Source organism: Rhinatrema bivittatum, chromosome 2 (assembly GCF_901001135.1).
Source record: "Rhinatrema bivittatum chromosome 2, aRhiBiv1.1, whole genome shotgun sequence".
NCBI lineage: Eukaryota > Metazoa > Chordata > Amphibia > Gymnophiona > Rhinatrematidae > Rhinatrema > Rhinatrema bivittatum.
The window spans coordinates 89,169,068-89,189,345 of record NC_042616.1 but is presented as its reverse complement, the minus strand read 5'-3'; the positions used below and the strand labels follow the sequence as shown (position 1 = coordinate 89,189,345).

The following is a 20,278-nucleotide window of genomic DNA, read 5'->3' as shown; positions in this document are numbered from 1 at the left end:
GTAACATACAACTTTGTAGAATTCTACTCAGTCTGTTTTCTCCTTGATTTTCCAGATAATTTAGATTGTGACTCCTGAAGAAGCAATCAGTAGATTGCGAAACACCGGCCGCTGTCGAGTCTTATACATTAACAACGGGTACAGACGGAGCATTTAAAATAGCCATTTAGATTCTGCTGTCAAAGCATTGTAAGGTGCCTCTATGAACTTTGCCGCATATGAGGATAAGACTGAACGACTTTGCTGTATGCATCGTCGGTGTCAGGCTTGCTGATGCGGTTTCTTCAAAATTATACAGATTTGAAATATTGCTAGTGTGGCATACGTGAAATACCATAAAAAGTCCTTTTGCTGCTTTTGGTGTCATATATTATAGGACTGTTTTGGCTCTTTGTTATTTTCCTGAACTTTCTTAGCCCAGTCAGTTGTAGTGGATCGCTGGTGGGAAGTGACAGTGAAGAAATTATTCTTCTCTGTGGCTATTGCTGCATGTCTTGTAATGTAACGCCAAATATTAGTTTGACTTTGTTTATAAGGCAATAATTAAACAAATTTAATTCCACAGGCAACTATGAATATGCTAGGGATGTGCAGAGCAAAATTTTATGTTCATATTTTTTATGTCCGAAAGGGGGTCCCACTTGCGGCCAATATGGACATAAAAAAAATCCAATGAGTTGGGTATATGTACATATGTGCAAAAAAAAAATGTAAACACCCTCACCCTCCTTAATCCCCCCCCCAGACTTACCACAACTCCCTGGTGATTGAGCGAGGAGTGAGGACGTCATTTCTGCAATCCTTGGCGAGAAGCATGTGACGTCGGTGGCACGTCGAGTGACGCGGCGTCACGTGATTCCCGGCGAGTTCGCGCCGGACGGCTCGTTCGGCCCAAAAAGAACTTTTGGCCAGCTTGGGGGGGTCAGGAGGCCCCCCCAAGCTGGCCAAAAGTTCTTTTTGGGCCGAACGAGCCGTCCGGCGCGAACGAGCAGGGAATCACGTGGCGCCGCGTCACTCAGACGCGACGTCACGTGATTCCCGGCAAGTTCGCGCCGGACGGCTCGTTCGGCCCAAAAAGAACTTTTGGCCAGCTTGAGGGGGTCCCCCCAAGCTGGCCAAAAGTTCTTTTTGGGCCGAACGAGCCGTCCGGCGCGAACGAGCCGGGAATCACGTGACGCCGGCGTCACTCGACGTGCCGCCGACGTCACATGCTTCTCGCCAAGGATTGCAGAAATGGCGTCCTCACTCCTCGCTCCATCACCAGGGAGTTGTGGTAAGTCGGGGGGGGGGGGGGGATTAAGGAGGGTGAGGGGGTTTATATTTTTATTTTGGCTCAACAATTGCGATTTCCCACATATCGAACATATCTATGTTCGATATGTGGGAAATCCGATCGTTTATGTCAAATCAATTTTTTAAGTAAAAAAAAAATATGAGTTGTGTTTTACTAATGCGGTCAATCCGAATGCACACCCCTACAATATGCTACTGTTCTCATTTTCTGTGAAGCTCTATGTCCACTGTTCCTTCTAAGCTGTGCATGTTGTTACAGCAAAACATAGTGCACACAAGAATTGATATTATTTGCATTATATTAGCTCGTAGCACACAAATTTGAACTCAGCTTATAAAAAGTTGCACAAAAAATTTTTTTTTGCACACGTACCCTTTCAAAAATTAAAGGGAACGTTGGCTATGACAGAAGAAAGCAACAGGGAACTCCTTAGGTAGAACTGTGCCAGCCACCACTTGCTCCAGTGGAAGAGCTAGTGGATTCCAGGGGCTGATTCCCTGTCTTCGTGCACAGAGGTTCCTTTTTTCCCCATACAAGGCATCTCTCTTTGCACCCGGCTCCCTAACCTGCCTTAAAAGCTACTCTCTACATCTGATGGGAGGGGCTCTGGTGTTACTTTCACTTCCGGGATTTTACTCAGAAAAGATCCTCCAGAGAGGACATTCCACCACAATATGCTCTGTGTGAACCTCCCCAGAAATGTTAGGCCGCCCAGTTAGGGAGATAGATGGTTATCACCTTCTCCTTGCTGGTTGGTCACTCCTGCACATTGTTTCTGGTTTTATCCCTTGTTGACAGGATGTGCTTATCATCCTCTGTGAGCATTTCTGAGGAGTCTCTGTTGAGTTGAATTTTGTTGTTTTTAAGATGATGGAATATTTTAATTGATATAAACATCTGTTTTAGTATTTAACTGCGTTTTATTTTGGACGTTTTATTTTAAAAAGTCAGCTTATTATGTCTACTAGTGTTTGGGGTGTGTTGTCTGAAGATCATCTGAATTAGTTTTATTTATCTATTTTAATTATGTGGCACAATTAACTGGTCTTATGTTATTATTTGTATGATTATTAACTGGTCTTATATTATGTTGATCCTTTTATACTATCCTAGTATACTTTGATCATAGTGTTTTTATTTTATTTTTGTTTCTTATTTTTATTATTTACTATGCCTTGGGCTTTTGGAAAGGTGTGTTTAAATGTGATAAATATATAAAATGAAGATTGTCTTTTTCAACAGTAAAATTCACACCTACCCTTTGTGTTGTCCAGTTCATATGTGGTACTTGGGGTTCTTCATTTTCAGTTTAAACCAATTTTTACCCATAAATTCACAGATTTTTCCAAAGGTAGCAATGTCTTTAAACTGATATTCACCCTAATTTTAAGTTGTTTAAAAAGCTGACCCAGAGTTTCATGGCCTACAGCTACTACTGGAAGCCAGTGTGGGCCACTGTCCATGCTGTTTCAAGTCCCATCCTTCACCAGTGAAAGCATTCACCCTCCAGTGCCGCCCATGCCATGTTTCAGGTCTCCAAAGCAGCCAAAGTGCCTGCTGTCTGCTGCCGCAAATGCATTTGAAGCATTTGTGGCACCTGTCCTAGCAGAAGCCCTTCTGGCAAGCTCCCTGGCCTTGCACTAAGACAGAAGTGCAGTTATGCAGAGCACAGGAACCTCAATAAGCTTGCTGCTGAAGGAGAGAAGAAAAGCCTGGAGCCGCCCCCAGTAAGGATGAATGTGGTTGTAGTGTGGGGGTGGGAAAGAGAGATTCTTGGTGGGGTGGGGGTAGGGGAGAGAGGGACATGCTAGGCAGAGGATGGGGGTAGAGACGAGGATGCTGCTGAATAGGTAGGTGGGAGAATCTACTTAACATTGTTTTATGGTTCTGGCTTCTGTCCCACCAAAAAAAAACACTTTATGTACCTGGAAATATAAGTCATTTCTCAACGGATTTTGTTTTCCTGTTTTTGTCGAAAATGAAGGCACCTAGTGGTACTACATGTCCTGGTGCATGAGCAAAGGAACTATGGTGATGAAAGGAGAGCTGATTTGGGAAGTGTTGTCCCAGGAAGGATGTGTATAAGGAATGATGCACACAGTTTGCAATAAGTTGTTTCTCTGTTCTAAGCTGAGATTTGTAATGTTCTCCTGCTAATAAAACTATACTGGACAAATGGATGTTTTGTAACTAAATTATTTTTATTACAGCACAAGTATGTGTGTCTTACTTAGCCTTCCATGTGAACCGAGGAAGGATAGTTTTGCATCGGGTGTGCCTGAAACCCATGCCTTGTTCCTCCTGTATTGATGTTGCGGACCTTGCCAGGCATGGAACATATGCTTCATGCTCCTTTTTTGGCATTCACTGTTGCGACCCCAGTCGCTTACACAGCGACCGGGTCCTTACCTTCCCCGCGGGTCTCCTCTCAGCGCCGTGAGCCGCGCGATTCCGGGCTGGCCTGGCCGCGCCGCATGGCAGCGGCGTCCTCCTCGTGGGGACGCCGGCAAGGCCAGATGATAGCTCCGCCCCCTGCAAGGGAACGCGCGCGCGCGAGGGCAGCCCTTTTGAGCTCCCAGCACCCGGAAGTGCCGATCCGCCCTCCTTCTGACGTCAGCCCTGGCGGGGGATTTAAACCCGCAGCTTTCTTCTTTGCTTTGCCTTGCAACGTGGTCACTCCTTGGAGAGAGTTAGTTGCTGCATTCCTGCGTTCCTGATCCTGGTTTGTCTCACGATTCTGCCTGCCTGCTGCCTGTCCTGATCCTGGTTTGTCTCACGATTCTGCCTGCCTGCTGCCTGTCTTGATCCTGGTTTGCCTCACGTTTCTGCCTGTTTGCTGCCTGTCCCGACTCTGGTTCGTCTCACGGATCCGCTGGTTGCTACCTACCCAGACTCCGGTACGCCTCCTCGTTCCTGTCTTCAGCTGCCAGTCCAGACTCCAGTCCGCCCCCGGTTTTCCTTCACGCCTGTGACTCTCCTAAGTCCCAGCGGTCCGGGTTCCTACGGGCTCCTCCTGGGGGGACCTCGGACTTCCAGGGCGAAGCCACCTAAGTCCTAGCGACCCGGGCCTTAACAGCTCCTCTGGTGGGGTCTCGGGTTTCCAGGTGAAGATCCTTCCCTCGCTGAGTGTGTCTGCCTTCCGACCGTCCCATCTTGCCGGTCGGCCCAAGGATCCACACCCATAACACAACAGTTTGCAAGGCCATGGATCCGGCAGACCTAGCTGGCCTACAGGCCATTCCCGGACTGGCTCAACGCTTGGTTCAACAGCAACAGGTACTGGACTCCTTGGCGGCCACCGTGGAACGGTTGGCTACCCGCATGGACGTTGAACCCGCGGCACCGGTTCCGGTAGCCATACCTGCCCCAGTGGTGACGCTTCATACTCCCATGCAGCTTCCAGCTCCCACACGTTTTGCTGGGGACTCTAAGGCCTGTGCGGGCTTCCTGAATCAGTGCTTTGTACGGTTCGCCCTGCTACCCAATCAGTTTCCCTCAGATGGAATCAAGGTGGCTTACATCTTTTCATTACTTGATGGTCGAGCCTTAAACTGGGCGTCTCCCATGTGGGACAAAAATGATCCCGCCCTGAGTGATCTGAACTTGTTCGTGGAGGAATTTCGAGCAGCATTCGACGAACCTGCACGTCAGGCCTCCGCAACTTCTGAACTACTCCAGCTTCAGCAGGGGACACGAACCCTAGCCGACTACGCTCTGGAATTCCGCACCCTTGCTCAAGAAGTGGGTTGGGCCGATAACGCCCTTCGGGGGGTTTTCCTAGAAGGCCTGGCGGCTAGAATTAAGGACGAGCTTGCCGCTCGGGATCTTCCAGAGGACCTTAATTCACTTATTAATGTGGCTGGGCGCATCGACCGACGCCTGCAGCAAAGAGCGAAGGAGGGGCGCTCTCCTCGCCGCCTGGTACCCGTACCGTCGGCTACCGCTAGATCCTCGAACTCTGGATCTCGGACCACCGGCACCCCAGCAGAGTCTTCCCTGGAGGAGCCTATGCACCTAGGAAGATCTGCTCTGACCCCCGAAGAGAAGCAACGCCGCCGAGACTTGCGTTTATGTTTGTACTGCGGAGGTAAGGGCCATTTCCTGGCCCAATGCAAGGAGCGGCCGGGAAACTCCCGCACCTAGGGGTAAGTGAGGAGGTCTTCCTAGGTTGTCTAAATGCAACTCCTCATTGTACCGTGCCAGTAACCCTCAAGTATCCAGGGGGTTTTTTCAACACAAAGGCCCTCATTGATTCCGGCGCAGGAGGGAACTTTATCACTAAGGATCTGGTACGACACCTTCAGCTCTCCACGCAACGTCAGGAACCTTCCTTACGGGTCACCTCCATTCAGGGTACACCGCTCTCCGGCAGCATAACTACCAGTACCAAGCCCATCATCCTCCAGACTGGTCTGCTTCACACAGAGAGAATTTCGTTCCTGGTTTTGGAGAAATCGGTATATCCCGTGGTTCTGGGGTTACCCTGGCTCCAACTGCATTCCCCGGAGATTCGATGGGACGATTTCCAGATTGTCCGCTGGAGTGCACACTGCTCCCATTCTTGCATCCAGCCCTGGAGGGGTCCGCAAACGCCTCTGGCACAGACTGATGTCAGGTTTCAGCTTCCGTCCCCATACCAGGACTTTGCTGATGTATTCTCTAAGGAAAAAGCGGAGTTACTTCCACAGCATCGTCCATTTGATTGTGCGATTGAATTGCTTCCTGGCTCCACTCCCCCCCGTGGAAGAGTATATCCTCTTTCCCAGCCTGAAACCCGGGCCATGTCAGAGTACATTTCTGAGAATCTCGCGAAGGGGTTTATTCGCCCCTCTAAGTCGCCCGCAGGAGCGGGTTTCTTTTTTGTGGCAAAGAAAGATGGGTCTTTGCGGCCCTGTATAGACTATCGTGGACTTAATGCCATAACCAAGAAGAATCGCTACCCACTGCCGTTAATCCCAGAGCTGTTGGACAAACTCCAGGGGGCACAAGTATTCACGAAGCTGGACTTGCGAGGGGCCTACAATTTGGTCCGTATCCGTCCCGGGGATGAATGGAAGACCGCTTTCAACACCCGGGATGGACATTACGAATACTTAGTGATGCCATTTGGCCTATGCAACGCTCCCGCAGTGTTCCAGCACTTAATGAATGAGATTCTTCGGGACTTCCTACAGTCATGCGTCATAGTATACTTAGATGACGTTCTTATCTACTCCTCGGATCTAGCCTCTCACCGACGACATGTTCGACAGGTACTCCAGATTCTGCGGGATCATCGGTTGTATGCGAAATTGGAAAAGTGTCTCTTTGAGCAGAATTCCTTGCCCTTTTTAGGGTATATCGTTTCTGCAACTGGTTTTCGCATGGATCCCAGCAAGGTATCTGCCATCCGAAATTGGCCCCGGCCGGTGGGCCTGAAGGCTTTGCAACGCTTTTTGGGCTTTGCAAATTTCTACCGCCACTTTATTCCACAGTATTCCCAGCTGGTGGCGCCACTCACCACCCTAACTAAGAAGGGTGCGGACACTCGAATCTGGCCTTCCGAGGCTTGCAAAGCTTTTGAGGACTTAAAGGAGGCTTTCCTCCAAGACACTTGTTTGCGACATCCGGATCCTACTCAGCCTTTCTTCGTGGAGGTAGATGCCTCTAGTGTTGCGGTAGGGGCGGTCCTCTCGCAAAAATCCTCTTCTGGCCATTTGTTCCCTTGCTCCTATTTTTCCAAAAAGTTTACTTCCGCCGAGAACAACTATGGGATTGGCGATAAGGAGCTATTGGCAATCAAGTTGGCACTAGAAGAGTGGAGGCAATGGTTGGAAGGAGCGAGTCATCCTGTGACGGTCTACACCTACCACAAGAATTTGGAATTCCTGAACCAAGCCCAGCGGCTGAACCCCAGACAGGCACGGTGGTCGCTGTTTTTTAGTCGGTTTGACTTTCTCCTCAAGTACCGACCAGCCGCTAAGAACTTCCGGGCGGACGCCCTCTCGAGGAATGATATTCCGGAGGAGAAGGAGGAAATCCCTCAGTATATTATTGATCCAGCCAAGGTCCAGTTAGCCAATACTATCGTATCCTCTGTAGAACGTGTTGTAGTTCCTCGCAGGGACCGCAAGAGAGTTCTCGCCTGGGCTCATGATTCCCTCTCTGGTGGTCACGCCGGTAGGGAGAGGACCCTCAATCTTCTGAATCGCTATTACTGGTGGCCTAAGGTGCGCCAGGATGTACGCCTGTACGTGGATTCTTGCCCTGTTTGCGCCAGGCAGAAACCTCTAAGCGGTTGCCCATGGGGGCTTCTGCAGCCTCTTCCTATACCCACAGAACCCTGGACCCATATCGCCACTGATTTTGTGGTGGACTTACCTCCTTCCGAGGGCAATACGGTGATATGGGTAACGGTAGACCGCTTCTCCAAAATGGTTCATCTCGTACCATTACCCAAGTTGCCTTCAGCACCAGAGTTGGCCCATCTGTTCACACAGCATATCTTCAGGGCTCATGGGCTCCCGCAGAGTATCGTTTCTGACCGGGGCCCTCAGTTCACGGCTCGATTTTGGCGGGCCATCTGCCGGAAATTTGGGGTACAGTTGAATCTATCTACAGCTTTCCACCCACAAAGTAATGGACAGACCGAACGCATGAATAGGTCCTTGAAGACGTTCCTTCGAAGTTTTATCTCCGAAAGAGGAAACAACTGGGTGTCCCTCCTTCCCTGGGCCGAGTTTGCCTACAACAATCACACCCACTCGGTAACGGGACAATCACCTTTCCAGACAGTTTTTGGTCGCCACCTGAAACCGCCGGTGCCCATTCCAGTTACCGTGCCTTCACCGGCAGCGCTAACGGTGGCTCAGCACATTCATCATCTATGGAGGACGGTCCAACAACGACTCACATCCTCTGCAGAAAAGGCGCAAAGATATGCCAATCGCCACCGACGACCAGCACCCGTATTCCTACCCGGCACCAAGGTGTGGCTAAGCACCAGAAACCTCCATTTGCCGGGCCACTCCAAGAAATTGGCATCAAGATACTGTGGCCCTTTCACTATAGCTGAACGAATTGGGTTAGTCTCATATAGACTCCGTCTACCCTCATCTTTACGTATTCACAACGTGTTCCATGTCTCTCTACTGAAACCAGTGGTACTCTCCCGTTTCCATCAACCCTCGACTGATGCTGTATCATCCTCCTCTAATGAAGAACCTACTTATCAGGTACGTGAAGTACTAGATGTCCGTTTCCGGGCTCGTCGCTGGGAATACCTGTTGGCATGGGAGGGTTGCGGTCCTGAGGAGGATTCCTGGGAGCCAGCCCGGAATATTCTGGACAAATCGCTGTTAGCCCACTTCCATCAGGACAATCCCGGTAAGCCGGGTCCCCTGAGGAGGGGGCGTAAGAAGGGGGGTACTGTTGCGACCCCAGTCGCTTACACAGCAACTGGGTCCTTACCTTCCCCGCGGGTCTCCTCTCAGCGCCGCGAGCCGCGCGATTCCGGGCTGGCCTGGCCGCATGGCAGCGGCGTCCTCCTCGTGGGGACGCCGGCAAGGCCCGATGATAGCTCCGCCCCCTGCAAGGGAACGCGCGCGCGCGAGGGCAGCCCTTTTGAGCTCCCAGCACCCGGAAGTGCCGATCCGCCCTCCTTCTGACGTCAGCCCCGGCGGGGGATTTAAACCCGCAGCTTTCTTCTTTGCTTTGCCTTGCAACGTGGTCACTCCTTGGAGAGAGTTAGTTGCTGCATTCCTGCGTTCCTGATCCTGGTTTGTCTCACGATTCTGCCTGCCTGCTGCCTGTCCTGATCCTGGTTTGTCTCACGATTCTGCCTGCCTGCTGCCTGTCTTGATCCTGGTTTGCCTCACGTTTCTGCCTGTTTGCTGCCTGTCCCGACTCTGGTTCGTCTCACGGATCCGCTGGTTGCTACCTACCCAGACTCCGGTACGCCTCCTCGTTCCTGTCTTCAGCTGCCAGTCCAGACTCCAGTCCGCCCCCGGTTTTCCTTCACGCCTGTGACTCTCCTAAGTCCCAGCGGTCCGGGTTCCTACGGGCTCCTCCTGGGGGGACCTCGGACTTCCAGGGCGAAGCCACCTAAGTCCTAGCGACCCGGGCCTTAACAGCTCCTCTGGTGGGGTCTCGGGTTTCCAGGTGAAGATCCTTCCCTCGCTGAGTGTGTCTGCCTTCCGACCGTCCCATCTTGCCGGTCGGCCCAAGGATCCACACCCATAACACAACATTCACGGCATCCTGCAAATGCTTTTCTGCACATATTTTCCGGTAGCACAAACCATCTGTGGGCAGTTCTTCATCTTCCAAAAATTGCACCCATATTTCTCAGCCTGACACTGCCAACCAATAGGATAGGATGCAGATACATAAATAAGCATCAGTAAACAATCTTCAGCTATGAAGTAGAACAACAAAATTATATGCCAGGCCAACAAAATCAATTCTTTCTTATCTGTGGACAAGGCCATCCCTAGGAGAGCAAATCAGGGTAATAGCTCAGGTCCCGCATTTTGGATAGCCCTGTACTTCGATCCTTCCCCCCCCCCCCCCCCACCCCTTTGTGCCAGCAGTAACAGAGCAACACTTTTTACCTGTGGCTGCCTCCTACTCTGCTAATTTCATCTGAAGTTTGAACCGTGCAGATCTGGCAAGGCCTTCAAGGCTATGGAATCCTGGGTTCAGACTTCAGATATAATCCAGCAGAGGTGGAGGCAGACACAGGTAAAAAAAATGCTGCTGTCTAACTCCTCCTATCAGGGAAAGTATTGCTCGGATGGGGAAGGGTGGAGACAGGGCTATCAGAAGGGATAGGCAACATGGGCACCTGCCTAGGGTACCAGGTACGGGTAGTGCCAGTGCAGTAGGTTGCCATTCTCGCACCACTGGCGGATGCAGATTCCCGTGCACTGCTGCTCCTGTGGGGCTTCATCTTTGGAGGACAGGCTTATTACGTCATTGGATGGTGACTGCGCCCAGCCGTTCATGTCATCGGAGGGGATCGCCCCTCCCTGGCCAGATGTGTCATTGGAAGGGGCCCCCCGCTCAACCACCTGGGATGCCATTTAGCCCCACGACTGTCCTGAGTAAAGAGGATCATGCTGAGGGAAACTCAAGCAAGCTGATTTGCCCTGGGCCCACACCTCTCATGGGTCAGCCCTTTCTGTGATTTATTTTGGATTTTTATTTTATCGCTTTTAGATTTAGCTTATGCCTTTTGATTGGCAGCTAAAGGCAAGTACATTCAGGTACTGTAGGTATTTTCCTGTCCCCAGGAGGCTTAAATCTAAGTTTATACTTGAGGTAATGGAGGGTGAAGTGACTTGACCAAGGTCACAAAGAGCATCAGCAGGATTTAAGCTTTCTCAGCCTGCTGCTCTAACCATTAGACTGCTCTTGTGGATTTTTCTGTAATCTCTTTATCATTTTTGCCTTTGATGTGTTCTGCATTTTGCTGCAGTCTCCTGCTTTTTGAGACACCAATCATCCACCCGAGTTTCCACTCAGCTTAACAAGTCTCCAGCAAAATCTTTGAAAAATCTTCCTGCAGAGTGCTGAACACCCATGGGAAATAAAGGAGAGCACCGATATTCTGACTTTTGGATGAATCCTTTCTGTTTTAAAAGAGGTCAGGTCATCTAAACACTTGATATAAAACTTGACATAAATTACAATGGATTTTCCAGAGCAGTGGTTCCAACCTATCCCACTGACCTCGCATCCAGTCGGGTTTCCAGGTTAGCTGCAGTGAATATATATGAGGTATATTTGCATTTATTGGAGACCCAGCATGTGCAGGTTTATCTCATGCATGTTCATAGTATATATCCTGAAAATCTGACTGACTGTGGAGTCAACAGTCCAGGTTTGGGAACTACTGCTCCACAGTTCTGTAGTTATTACGGTTCTTATTTACTAAGCATTTTTCCCATAGATGCAATATGGGAGAAAACTGTTGGTTGCTCTTTCTTAGGGGCCTCTTTCCTAAAACATATTCAGGAAAATTCCTAAAGGAGCTTGTCAGAAGCACATATTAGGAGGAACTGTATGTTCATCAGAGATGGTTGGAATGCCATGAATAAATCTCAAAGACACAGTAGGCAGGAAGAAATTCTCTATAAAGGGTGTTACTTCTCAGGAAGGTTAAAAGATACCTCCTGCAATTTGAGATGAGCTCCTGTGGGCCCAATTAACAATATCTGCAGTACAATTATGTCCAAAGTATTGAAACTAGTTTTGCTGGGAATGAAGGGAGGATCCTCATATAGACACAGGGGCAGATTTTCAAAAAGGTACGCACGTAAGATACACGCGTAACCCCCGAAATGCTGCCCCTTCCATCCCCTGCGCGCGCTGAGCCTATGTTGCATAGGCTCGGCGGTGCGCGTAAGACCTGGGGCTTTCCTGGGGGGGGGGGGGGGGGGGGCGGGGGGGGGGGGGCGGGACAAAGTGACTCTTCGCACTCACCCAAAATTCCTTCCAAAGGTTATTTCCAGTTTTCACATTAACCAGACCAATACCTTACCTATTTTTCATCCAAAGCCTCATGCAAATGACAGTGATCGAAAACTCCACACTTTGGACTGTAAACGTGCCCTAGCCTACTACAAGCAGCGCACTACTTAACCTAACAGACCTTCGCAACTCTTTCTATCTTTCAACCCGAACGCACAAGGCCGTCCGGTGACTAAACAAACTCTTTCCACATGGATTTCAAACTGTATTCAATTTTGCTACCAGCAACGTTCACCAGCTCTTTCTTCCAATCCAACAGCGCACCAAGTTCATGCACTGGCAGCCTCGATGGCCCATCTCCATGAAGTTCCCATCATAGATATTTGCAAAGCTGCAACATGGTCATCGCTGCACACTTTCACATCTCATTATTGTTTGGACAAACAAACTGTGGATGATGCAGTAATGGGTAGGACCATCCTACAGAAGAGCACATGTTCATCGCATATACAGCCTTTATAGAAACTGTCCGCCTAAAGACTTTGTATTGAGCAAATTAACAATCAATCCACATGAAAAGCTCAATACTTCAGCTGGGTACTCCCAGACAGCATGGCTAATTCAGCTGCTTATCTACATGAAAAGAGCAAGTTGACGCGTAGATAGCAGATGAATTAGCCATGTTGACCCACCCGCCTCCCCGAACAGTTCCAGCATCACCTGCACTTGCTTTAATACTGACTGAGAAGCCTGAGCTGAATCAGAGAAGATATAAGAGGGAGTACCCGGCTGAAAGACTTTGCTATACTTAGAGAGCTCCCCCACCTAGTGGCACGGAAGACATACCCAGACAGCATGGCTAATTCATCTGCTATCTATGGAAAACACCGTTTACGGTAAGCAAACTTGCTCTTCAGGTACTGTAGTTATTTCTCTGTTCAAGGTGTGGTCTCACCATAGAGCAATACAGAGGCATTATGACATCCACCATTTTATTTGCATTCCTTTCCTAATAATTCCTAACATTCTGTTTGCTTTTTTGACCACCACAGCACATTGAGCCGATGATTTCAATATATTATCCACCATGACGCCTAGGTCTCGTTCTTAGGTGGTAACACCTAATGTGGAATCTAACATCGTGTAAACACAGCAAGGATTATTTTTCCCTATGTGCATCACCTTGCACTTGTCCACATTAAATTTCATCTGCCATCAGAATCTGCTTGAGATTTAACTCCTCTACATAATTTTGTGTCATCTGCAAATTTAAGTGCCTCACTCGTTGTGCCCCTTTCCAGATCATTTATAAATATATGAAAAAGCACCGGTCCAAGTACAGATCCCGAAGTCACTCCACTGTAACTTTTTCCACTGTGAAAATAGACCATTTAATCCTACTCTCTGTTTCCTGTCTTTTAACCAGTTTGCAATCCACAAAAGGACATCACCTCCTATCCCATGACTTTTTAGTTTTCTTAGATGCCTCTCACGAGGAATGTTGTCAAACGCCTTCTGAAAATCCAAATACACCACATCTACCGGTTCACCTTTATCCATATGTTTATTCACCCCTGTAGGAGATTTGTGAGGCAAGACTTCCCTTTGGTAAGTCCATGCTGGCTGTGTCCCATTAAACCATGTCTATCTATGTGTTTTGTGATTTTATTCTTTATAACAGTTACCACGATTTTTCCCATCACTGAAGTCAGGCTCACCATATGATTCTTGCTATATTTTTTTTTGTGCTTTTTATCCTCAAATCAGGGCCAGATTAAGGCGTCATGCGCCCATAGGCAATGGGGAGGAGGAGGGGAATGATCCTTTCTGCCCAAATCCTCCTCTTAGGGTCTCCTCTCTCCTCCTCAGCTCCAAGTCACAGTGCTAGCTCTAATTCAGAACAGCATCTCAGGATGATAGAAATCAGCTGATGGACCCTTCTCTTGCACCTCCTTCCTGTTGCCAGGGAAACCTGTGCGACGAGCAGGGTGCCGCAGATTCCATCAGGGCACCAGCGCTGCTGAAGGCCCCACACTGATTTTTCTTCATCCGAAGTTGCTGCTGCGATCTGAAGCTAGCGCCATGGCAGCAGACTCAGATTTAGGGACGGCACAGGCAATGGATGGCACTCTGGCTCCTACAAGAATTTGCCACCACTATGTATAAATGCAAGCTCTGCTCTCAGTTCTCAAGTCAGCACCCCCCCCCTTTTTTTTAATATGCTTTTTTGATAACACCCCCCCCTCCATTCCTTTCCTCTATAGACAATCGTATTCCCCCTATGAACCTCTTTCTCCTTTGATAGTCACATTTCCTAAAGAAATTCCTTCAGAGTTTGCAGTCAGAATGACCCTCGCTGTCTGACCCAAGCATGAGTGAATGGGAGATGTACTCACATTAGATAGATATTTTTGTATTTCTTTTACATAATTTGATTATGAATGCACTGGATTATGATTGTACAATATATGAATGATGTGTGGATGGACAAGGCTGGTGCAAGGGTATTAGGTGCCCTAGGCAAACCTTCTACCTTGTGCATTCCCCCCCCCCCAGTCATGCTGCTCCTGCCCCCCCCCCCCCCCCGGTCTCAGCCCCTACTCATTTGCGGCCCGCCGAATCTCTATTCCTCTTTGCTGCGAGCAGGATAGGTTCCGCTCGCGGGCCCACACAGCTGCTCTTTGGCATCCCTAATGGTCGATGCCATAGACAACCACCTAGTTTGCCTAATAGGACACGCTGGCCCTGTGGAAGGATAGTAGCCCGGGTTGAAGCCTTGACAATTGGTGCTACTGTTCCCAAGTTTCAGGCTTGTGTTAATTCAACCCCTTTTTGTATCTAATGTAGTTGCTTTTTTTTCTTTTTAGGAATCCTAAACAGTGACACCTACTGGCCAGCTGTAGTGTCCATCGTTGCACCTTGGACATTTGCTGCAATGACTGGGTTAAGTTTATATCTATTAGATTTAACATACTGCTTTCCTGCGAACAGCGAGCAGGAAGGGATTATAAAATATGGGGAAAATGCTTGACTAGTTACAAATGAAGGCTCCTGACACCTAATCCCAGCCCCTGGGTTCCAACTTAGCTGGAAGGAGCAGGAGAAAGCCTTTCATGGCACTTCAGAGAAGATCACATTCAAGTACCGTAGATGTTTCCCTATCTCCAGTGGCATACTAAGGGGAAGGGGGTGTGGCCCACCCCGGGTGACAGCCGGGAGGTTGGCGGCTGCGAGCAGAGCCCATCCTGCTTGCGTTAGAAGAAGAGGGAGGCTTCCGGGCTGCGAGCAGTAGGAACACTGGGCAGCTGCCTAGAGCGCCACGGGTCTGGAGCCCGCAACTGCATAGCCTTTTCTTCTTCCTGCCCCCCCCCCCCCCCGTGGCCCAGAAAAGGAAGTAGTGGGTCCACCCAGGTGAGAAAAAGGAAAGGTCATGCAGTCACAGCCCGAAGCAGGAGGTAGAGCAGCAGCACTCACCCCTCCCCCTCCCCCCCACACTCTCCCCATTGCAGATGCAGGAAGTAGAGTTGCACCAGCCCCCGTGCTGCCTCGAAAAATGAAGAGACCCATTTCCTGAAGGAGGAAAAAACGGTTGCTGCTGAGCTTCTGATGGGTCGCGGGGTAGGAAGTGAGAGAGAGTGTGTTTGTGTCTATGTGTGTGTTAGAGTATGTGTGTGTGTGAGAGAGGGAGCTGTGTGAAGGGGTGTGTGTGTGAGAGAGGGAGCTGTGGGAAGGGGTGTGTGTGAGAGAGAGGGAGCTGTGTGAAGGGGTGTGTGTGTGAGAGAGGGAGCTGTGTGAAGGGGTGTGTGTGTGAGAGAGAGGGAGCTGTGTGAAGGGGTGTGTGTGTGAGAGAGGGAGCTGTGTGAAGGGGTGTGTGTGAGAGAGATGGAGCTGTGTGAAGGGGTGTGTGTGTGAGAGAGGGAGCTATGGGAAGGGGTGTGTGTGTGTGAGAGAGGGAGCTGTGGGAAGGGGTGGGTATGTATGAGAGAGAAATGGAGGGAGCCTGTGTGCAGGGGTGTGTGAACGTGTGTGCAAGAGAGAGAGAGAGAGAGCCTGTGTGAGGGAGAGGGGAACCGGAGATTAAATTTTTTTTTGGGGGGGGGGGTAGGGGAAGGAGGGACGGAGAAGTGAATGAGGGGAGGGAGGGGGTGCCAAAGGAAGTATCCACCCTGGGTGCCAACTGCTTTATTAGGTGCCACTGCCTATCCCCAGAAGGTTTACAATCTAAAGTTTGTATCGGAGGCAATGGAGGGTGAAGTGAATTGCCCAAGTGTCAGTGGGAATTGAAACCTGGCTTCTCAGGTGTGCAGCTTGCTGCTCTAACTGCTAGGTTACTCCTCCCCCTCCGAAAACAATTACCTTTCTCGCCTTCTTTGTATAGGGAACAGCCCTAAGTGCAATCTCTTTGATCGGAGCGCGTATTCCCAATGCGGAATAAAACTAGAAGAAAGTATTTTTTTAAATAGATTTTTGAACATGAAATGTGTCTTTAAATGATACATCAGTTCTCTCTTATAGAATGGTTCTCTATTGGTAGGGACCTTTGTTTTCAGTTTTGATTTTGATTTTTTCCTGGGTATTTCAATGTTATAACAACAACAACAAAATCAGAGGACTTTGTTGTAACAGGAGAAAAATCCGCAGAGAATGCATGTTTCTTCTGACTTTTTCTTGTTATAGCATTGAAATGCCCAGGAAAAGTAAAATAAACACTGAAAACGCAGGTCCCTGTCTATTCGCCTCTGAGAGAAACACACTTTCCCTAACGCATTTTCGCTTTAGCTGCTTGGATTAATTCTGGCAGCAAATCCCAACGTAAATACTGTGACATTGGGCTGAGTAATCGATTTGTGCTTCCCTGATCTGAAGCGTTTCCACTGCAGATCACGTTCTTCAGCAGACTCGGTACAGAGGAAGGCACCCAGTATCTATCCAGGTTTCAGACCAAACTATGGCGAGTGACGCCGGAGTGCTCCAGCATTTCCGAATCTAAGGCAGGTGGGGGAGGGTTGGTTCCTTCCGTACCCTGCCAACCACACCAGGGCTACTAAAAATAAGCCTGCTCGGATGTTTTTCCATGGTGGGGGATATACATTATTATTATTATATATTTTTTTAATTTGAATTCTGACAGACTGATTCTACCAAGCGAAGCGTAAGGGTAAACATGCCGGAGCTCAGTGCCACCTTCATATTTTTTTTAATTCTTCAGACTACGAATGTGGCCAAGTAATTTATTAAAAAAAAAAGCAAAAAAAAAGCACTTTTTCTCAAGCTGTCAAAAAAGATATTTGGGACAGTTTTTTTTATTTTTTTGGGGAGGACAAGGGGTGGAGGGAAGGAACAATCTGCCCTCTCCTGCTGAGGTCTACTCCCGTGCATTATTTTTTGCGTACCTTCAAAGTTTGCCGAATCGAAGTCTTTGGTATTACATTCATTCCCATCATCAGATTCTGTAACTGAGGGAAACCTCCTACAGCCAACTACTAGAAACACGTTTCTGTTCCTAACCTTTGTCCATGATGGCTATTTATAAGGTATCTATATTTTCCATATGGCACCCTGGATAGGTAGATATGATTGCTTCTGTCCAGGACATGAAGCTTATGTACCTGTGACACACAACAAACGTAGGCTACACCTTATATTTATCTCTGGTTTCAAGCTATGTATATGCATAAGCTTCTCATATTTATGTATCTTGCATTAAGATATATTTCTACTTTATAAGGTAACTTACACATTATCTGTAAAAAAAAAAAAATCCCCCCAAAATTTCAGTTTGCATATCTTTTGTCAGTTGTAAAATGTTGCTCAAGCTTCCCCCTGCCTCAAATGAAGTTGCTCTAGCAAAACGTTAAGATCACTGCAGGGTAAATGCTGTTTATCACTCTTTCAAAACATACCTGTTTTATACACAATTATGTGTGTGTGCAGCTTTTGTTTCTGCTTGATGGAGTAATACTGCTCTTCTAGTAGACTTATATCCATCTTGCTGGGTTGCCCGGCACAGTCTGCAGGATCTTTCTGCACGGTGTGACTTACTGATAAAATCGCACCCATGTATGTATGCGCCTTTAGCGTCTGTTCCCAGCAGGAACTCACATCCCGGCAGCAGCAGCAACAGCCAAAGGAACAGCAGCTGTAAGTTACCATCTCCCTCATTTGTTTGCAAAGTACAAATAAAGTTGGAGACATTTATTAGCAATAAATTAAGAATGAATTCTGCTTCTGTAACAAAGCGGTTCTCTTCACCACCTCATGCATTAAAGGATGTCCTCCAGTGCTCCACTGACTTGTCTGAAATATTTCAGAATGTCCTGAACTTCTTGGGACAAGGTAAATGATAAGTGCTGTGCACTGGGACTTTCTGTTGACTTAAGCCTGAACACCTGAATTCTTGCCAAGTGAATGCAGCAAAATATTACACATCATTGAATGCAGGAAGGCACTTACAGGACTGGTTTCTATATAAATGAAACATTAAAATCTGCATTAAGGGCCTTTTGTGAACTCTGAAAACTACATGCTATGCACAAAGGCCTTAATGCATGCTAAGACAGACCCTGCTATATTAACATTTATGCACGGTGCCTGTACAAATGTAAATGAGGGAGCCTCATAAGTAAATGAGACTTTACAGTGCCCACAGGAAGTAGCATGGGGAGATCTCCACTTCTGCTATTTCCCATGGGATCAGTAAAGCTGAAAATTTAACACATAAGAACATAAGAAATTGCCATGCTGGGTCAGACCAAGGGTCCATCAAGCCCAGCATCCTGTTTCCAACAGAGGTCAAACCAGGCCATAAGAACCTGGCAATTACCCAAACACTAAGAAGATCCCATGCTAATGATGCAATTAATTCTCTAACGTTCACTGTTTCAAGGGAAAAACCTTGTCCGGTGGTTTTTGTATGGGGACTTCATGTGAGGATAACCGATTCACAATTATCCTTTTTATTCGCCCCCGTCTATTATTCTTTTATTATTCTTGAAAATATCTACTTTTTTAATTTTTCTGTTTTCTTAAAATCCCTTCTCCCCGGGTGCTTATCCGACCCACCTATATTTTTCTGTTGTATACTTATCAAGGTCGCCGCCTTTATTGATGTTCATGGGTACGGAACTGCCCGTCCGACATTGGCCATGTTTCGGCACTGCGTGCCTGCTTCAAGGACTACAAGAGAATTTGCCACTGTGTCCGATACCTGGTTCACAGTGTTGGAATCACTTCTTAATGTGCCATGTTTCAAGTGAGCGACGCCTTCCGTGCTTGTCCGTGAAGACAAGCACGTCCATGAAGACAAGCACGTCCGTGAAGACAAGCACGTCCGTGAAGACAAGCACGGAAGGCGTCGCTCACTTGAAACACGGCACATTAAGAAGTGATTCCAACACTGTGAACCCGGTATCGGACACAGTGGCAAATTCTCCCGTAGTCCTTGAAGCAGGCACGCAGTGCCGAAACATGGCCAATGTCGGACGGGCAGTTCCGTACCCATGAACATCAATAAAGGCGGCGACCTTGATAAGTATACAACAGAAAAATATAGGTGGGTCGGATAAGCAGCCGGGGAGAAGGGATTTTAAGAAAAAAGAAAAATTTAAAAAGTAGATATTTTCAAGAATAATAAAAGAATAATAGACGGGTGCGAATAAAAAGGATAACTGCGAATCGGTTATCCTCACATGAAGCCCCCGTACAAAAACCACCGGACAAGGTTTTTCCCTTGAAACAGTGAACGTTAGAGAACTGAGTAAAAAGGGAAAGAGGTTGGTTAGTGATTAGTGAATACTGATGCAATTAATATCAGTGGCTATTCCCTAAGTAAACTTGATTAATAGCAGTTAATGGACTTCTCCTCCAAGAACTTATCCAAACCTTTTTTGAACCCAGCGACATTAACTGCACTAACCACATCCTCTGGCAACAAATTCCAGAGCTTTATTGTGCGTTGAGTGAAAAAGAATTTTCTCCGATTAGTTTTAAATGTGCTACTTGCTAACTTCATGGAATGCCCCCTAGGCCTTCTATTATTTGAAAGTGTAAATAACCGATTCACATTTACTCGTTCAAGACCTCTCATGATCTTAAAGACCTCTATCATATTCCCCCTCAGCCATCTCTTCTCCAAGCTGAACAGCTCTAACCTCTTCAGCCTTTCCTCATAGGAGAGCTGTTCTATCCCCTTTATCATTTTGATTGCCCTTCTCTGTACCTTCTCCATCACAACTATATCTTTTTTGAGATGCGATGACCAGAATTGTATTCAAGGTGTGGTCTCATCATGGAGCGATACAGAGGCATTATGACATTTTCTGTTTTATTAGCAATTCCCTTTCTAATAATTCCTAACATTCTGTTTACTTTTTTGACTGCTGCAGCACCCTGAGCTGACAATTTTAAAGTATTATGCACTATGATGCCTAAATCTTTTTCCTGGGTGGTAGCTCCTAATATGGAACCTAACATCGTGTAACTACAGCAAGGGTTATTTTTCCCTATATGCAACACCTTGCACTTGTCCACATT

General features: G+C 47.8%; 1 protein-coding gene across 1 annotated transcript in view; it reads right to left on the bottom strand.

Moving 5' to 3' along the window:
* The window catches only part of C2H9orf152 (chromosome 2 C9orf152 homolog), a 54,138-nt gene extending 36,100 nt beyond the window's left edge, over positions 1-18,038 (bottom strand). Inside the window, exon 1 of the mRNA XM_029588423.1 lies at positions 17,650-18,038. Coding sequence (XP_029444283.1) covers positions 17,650-17,941 — 292 coding nt within the window. The 5' untranslated portion in view covers positions 17,942-18,038. The remainder of the gene's footprint in view (positions 1-17,649) is intronic.
* Positions 18,039-20,278: the final 2,240 nt, after the last annotated feature.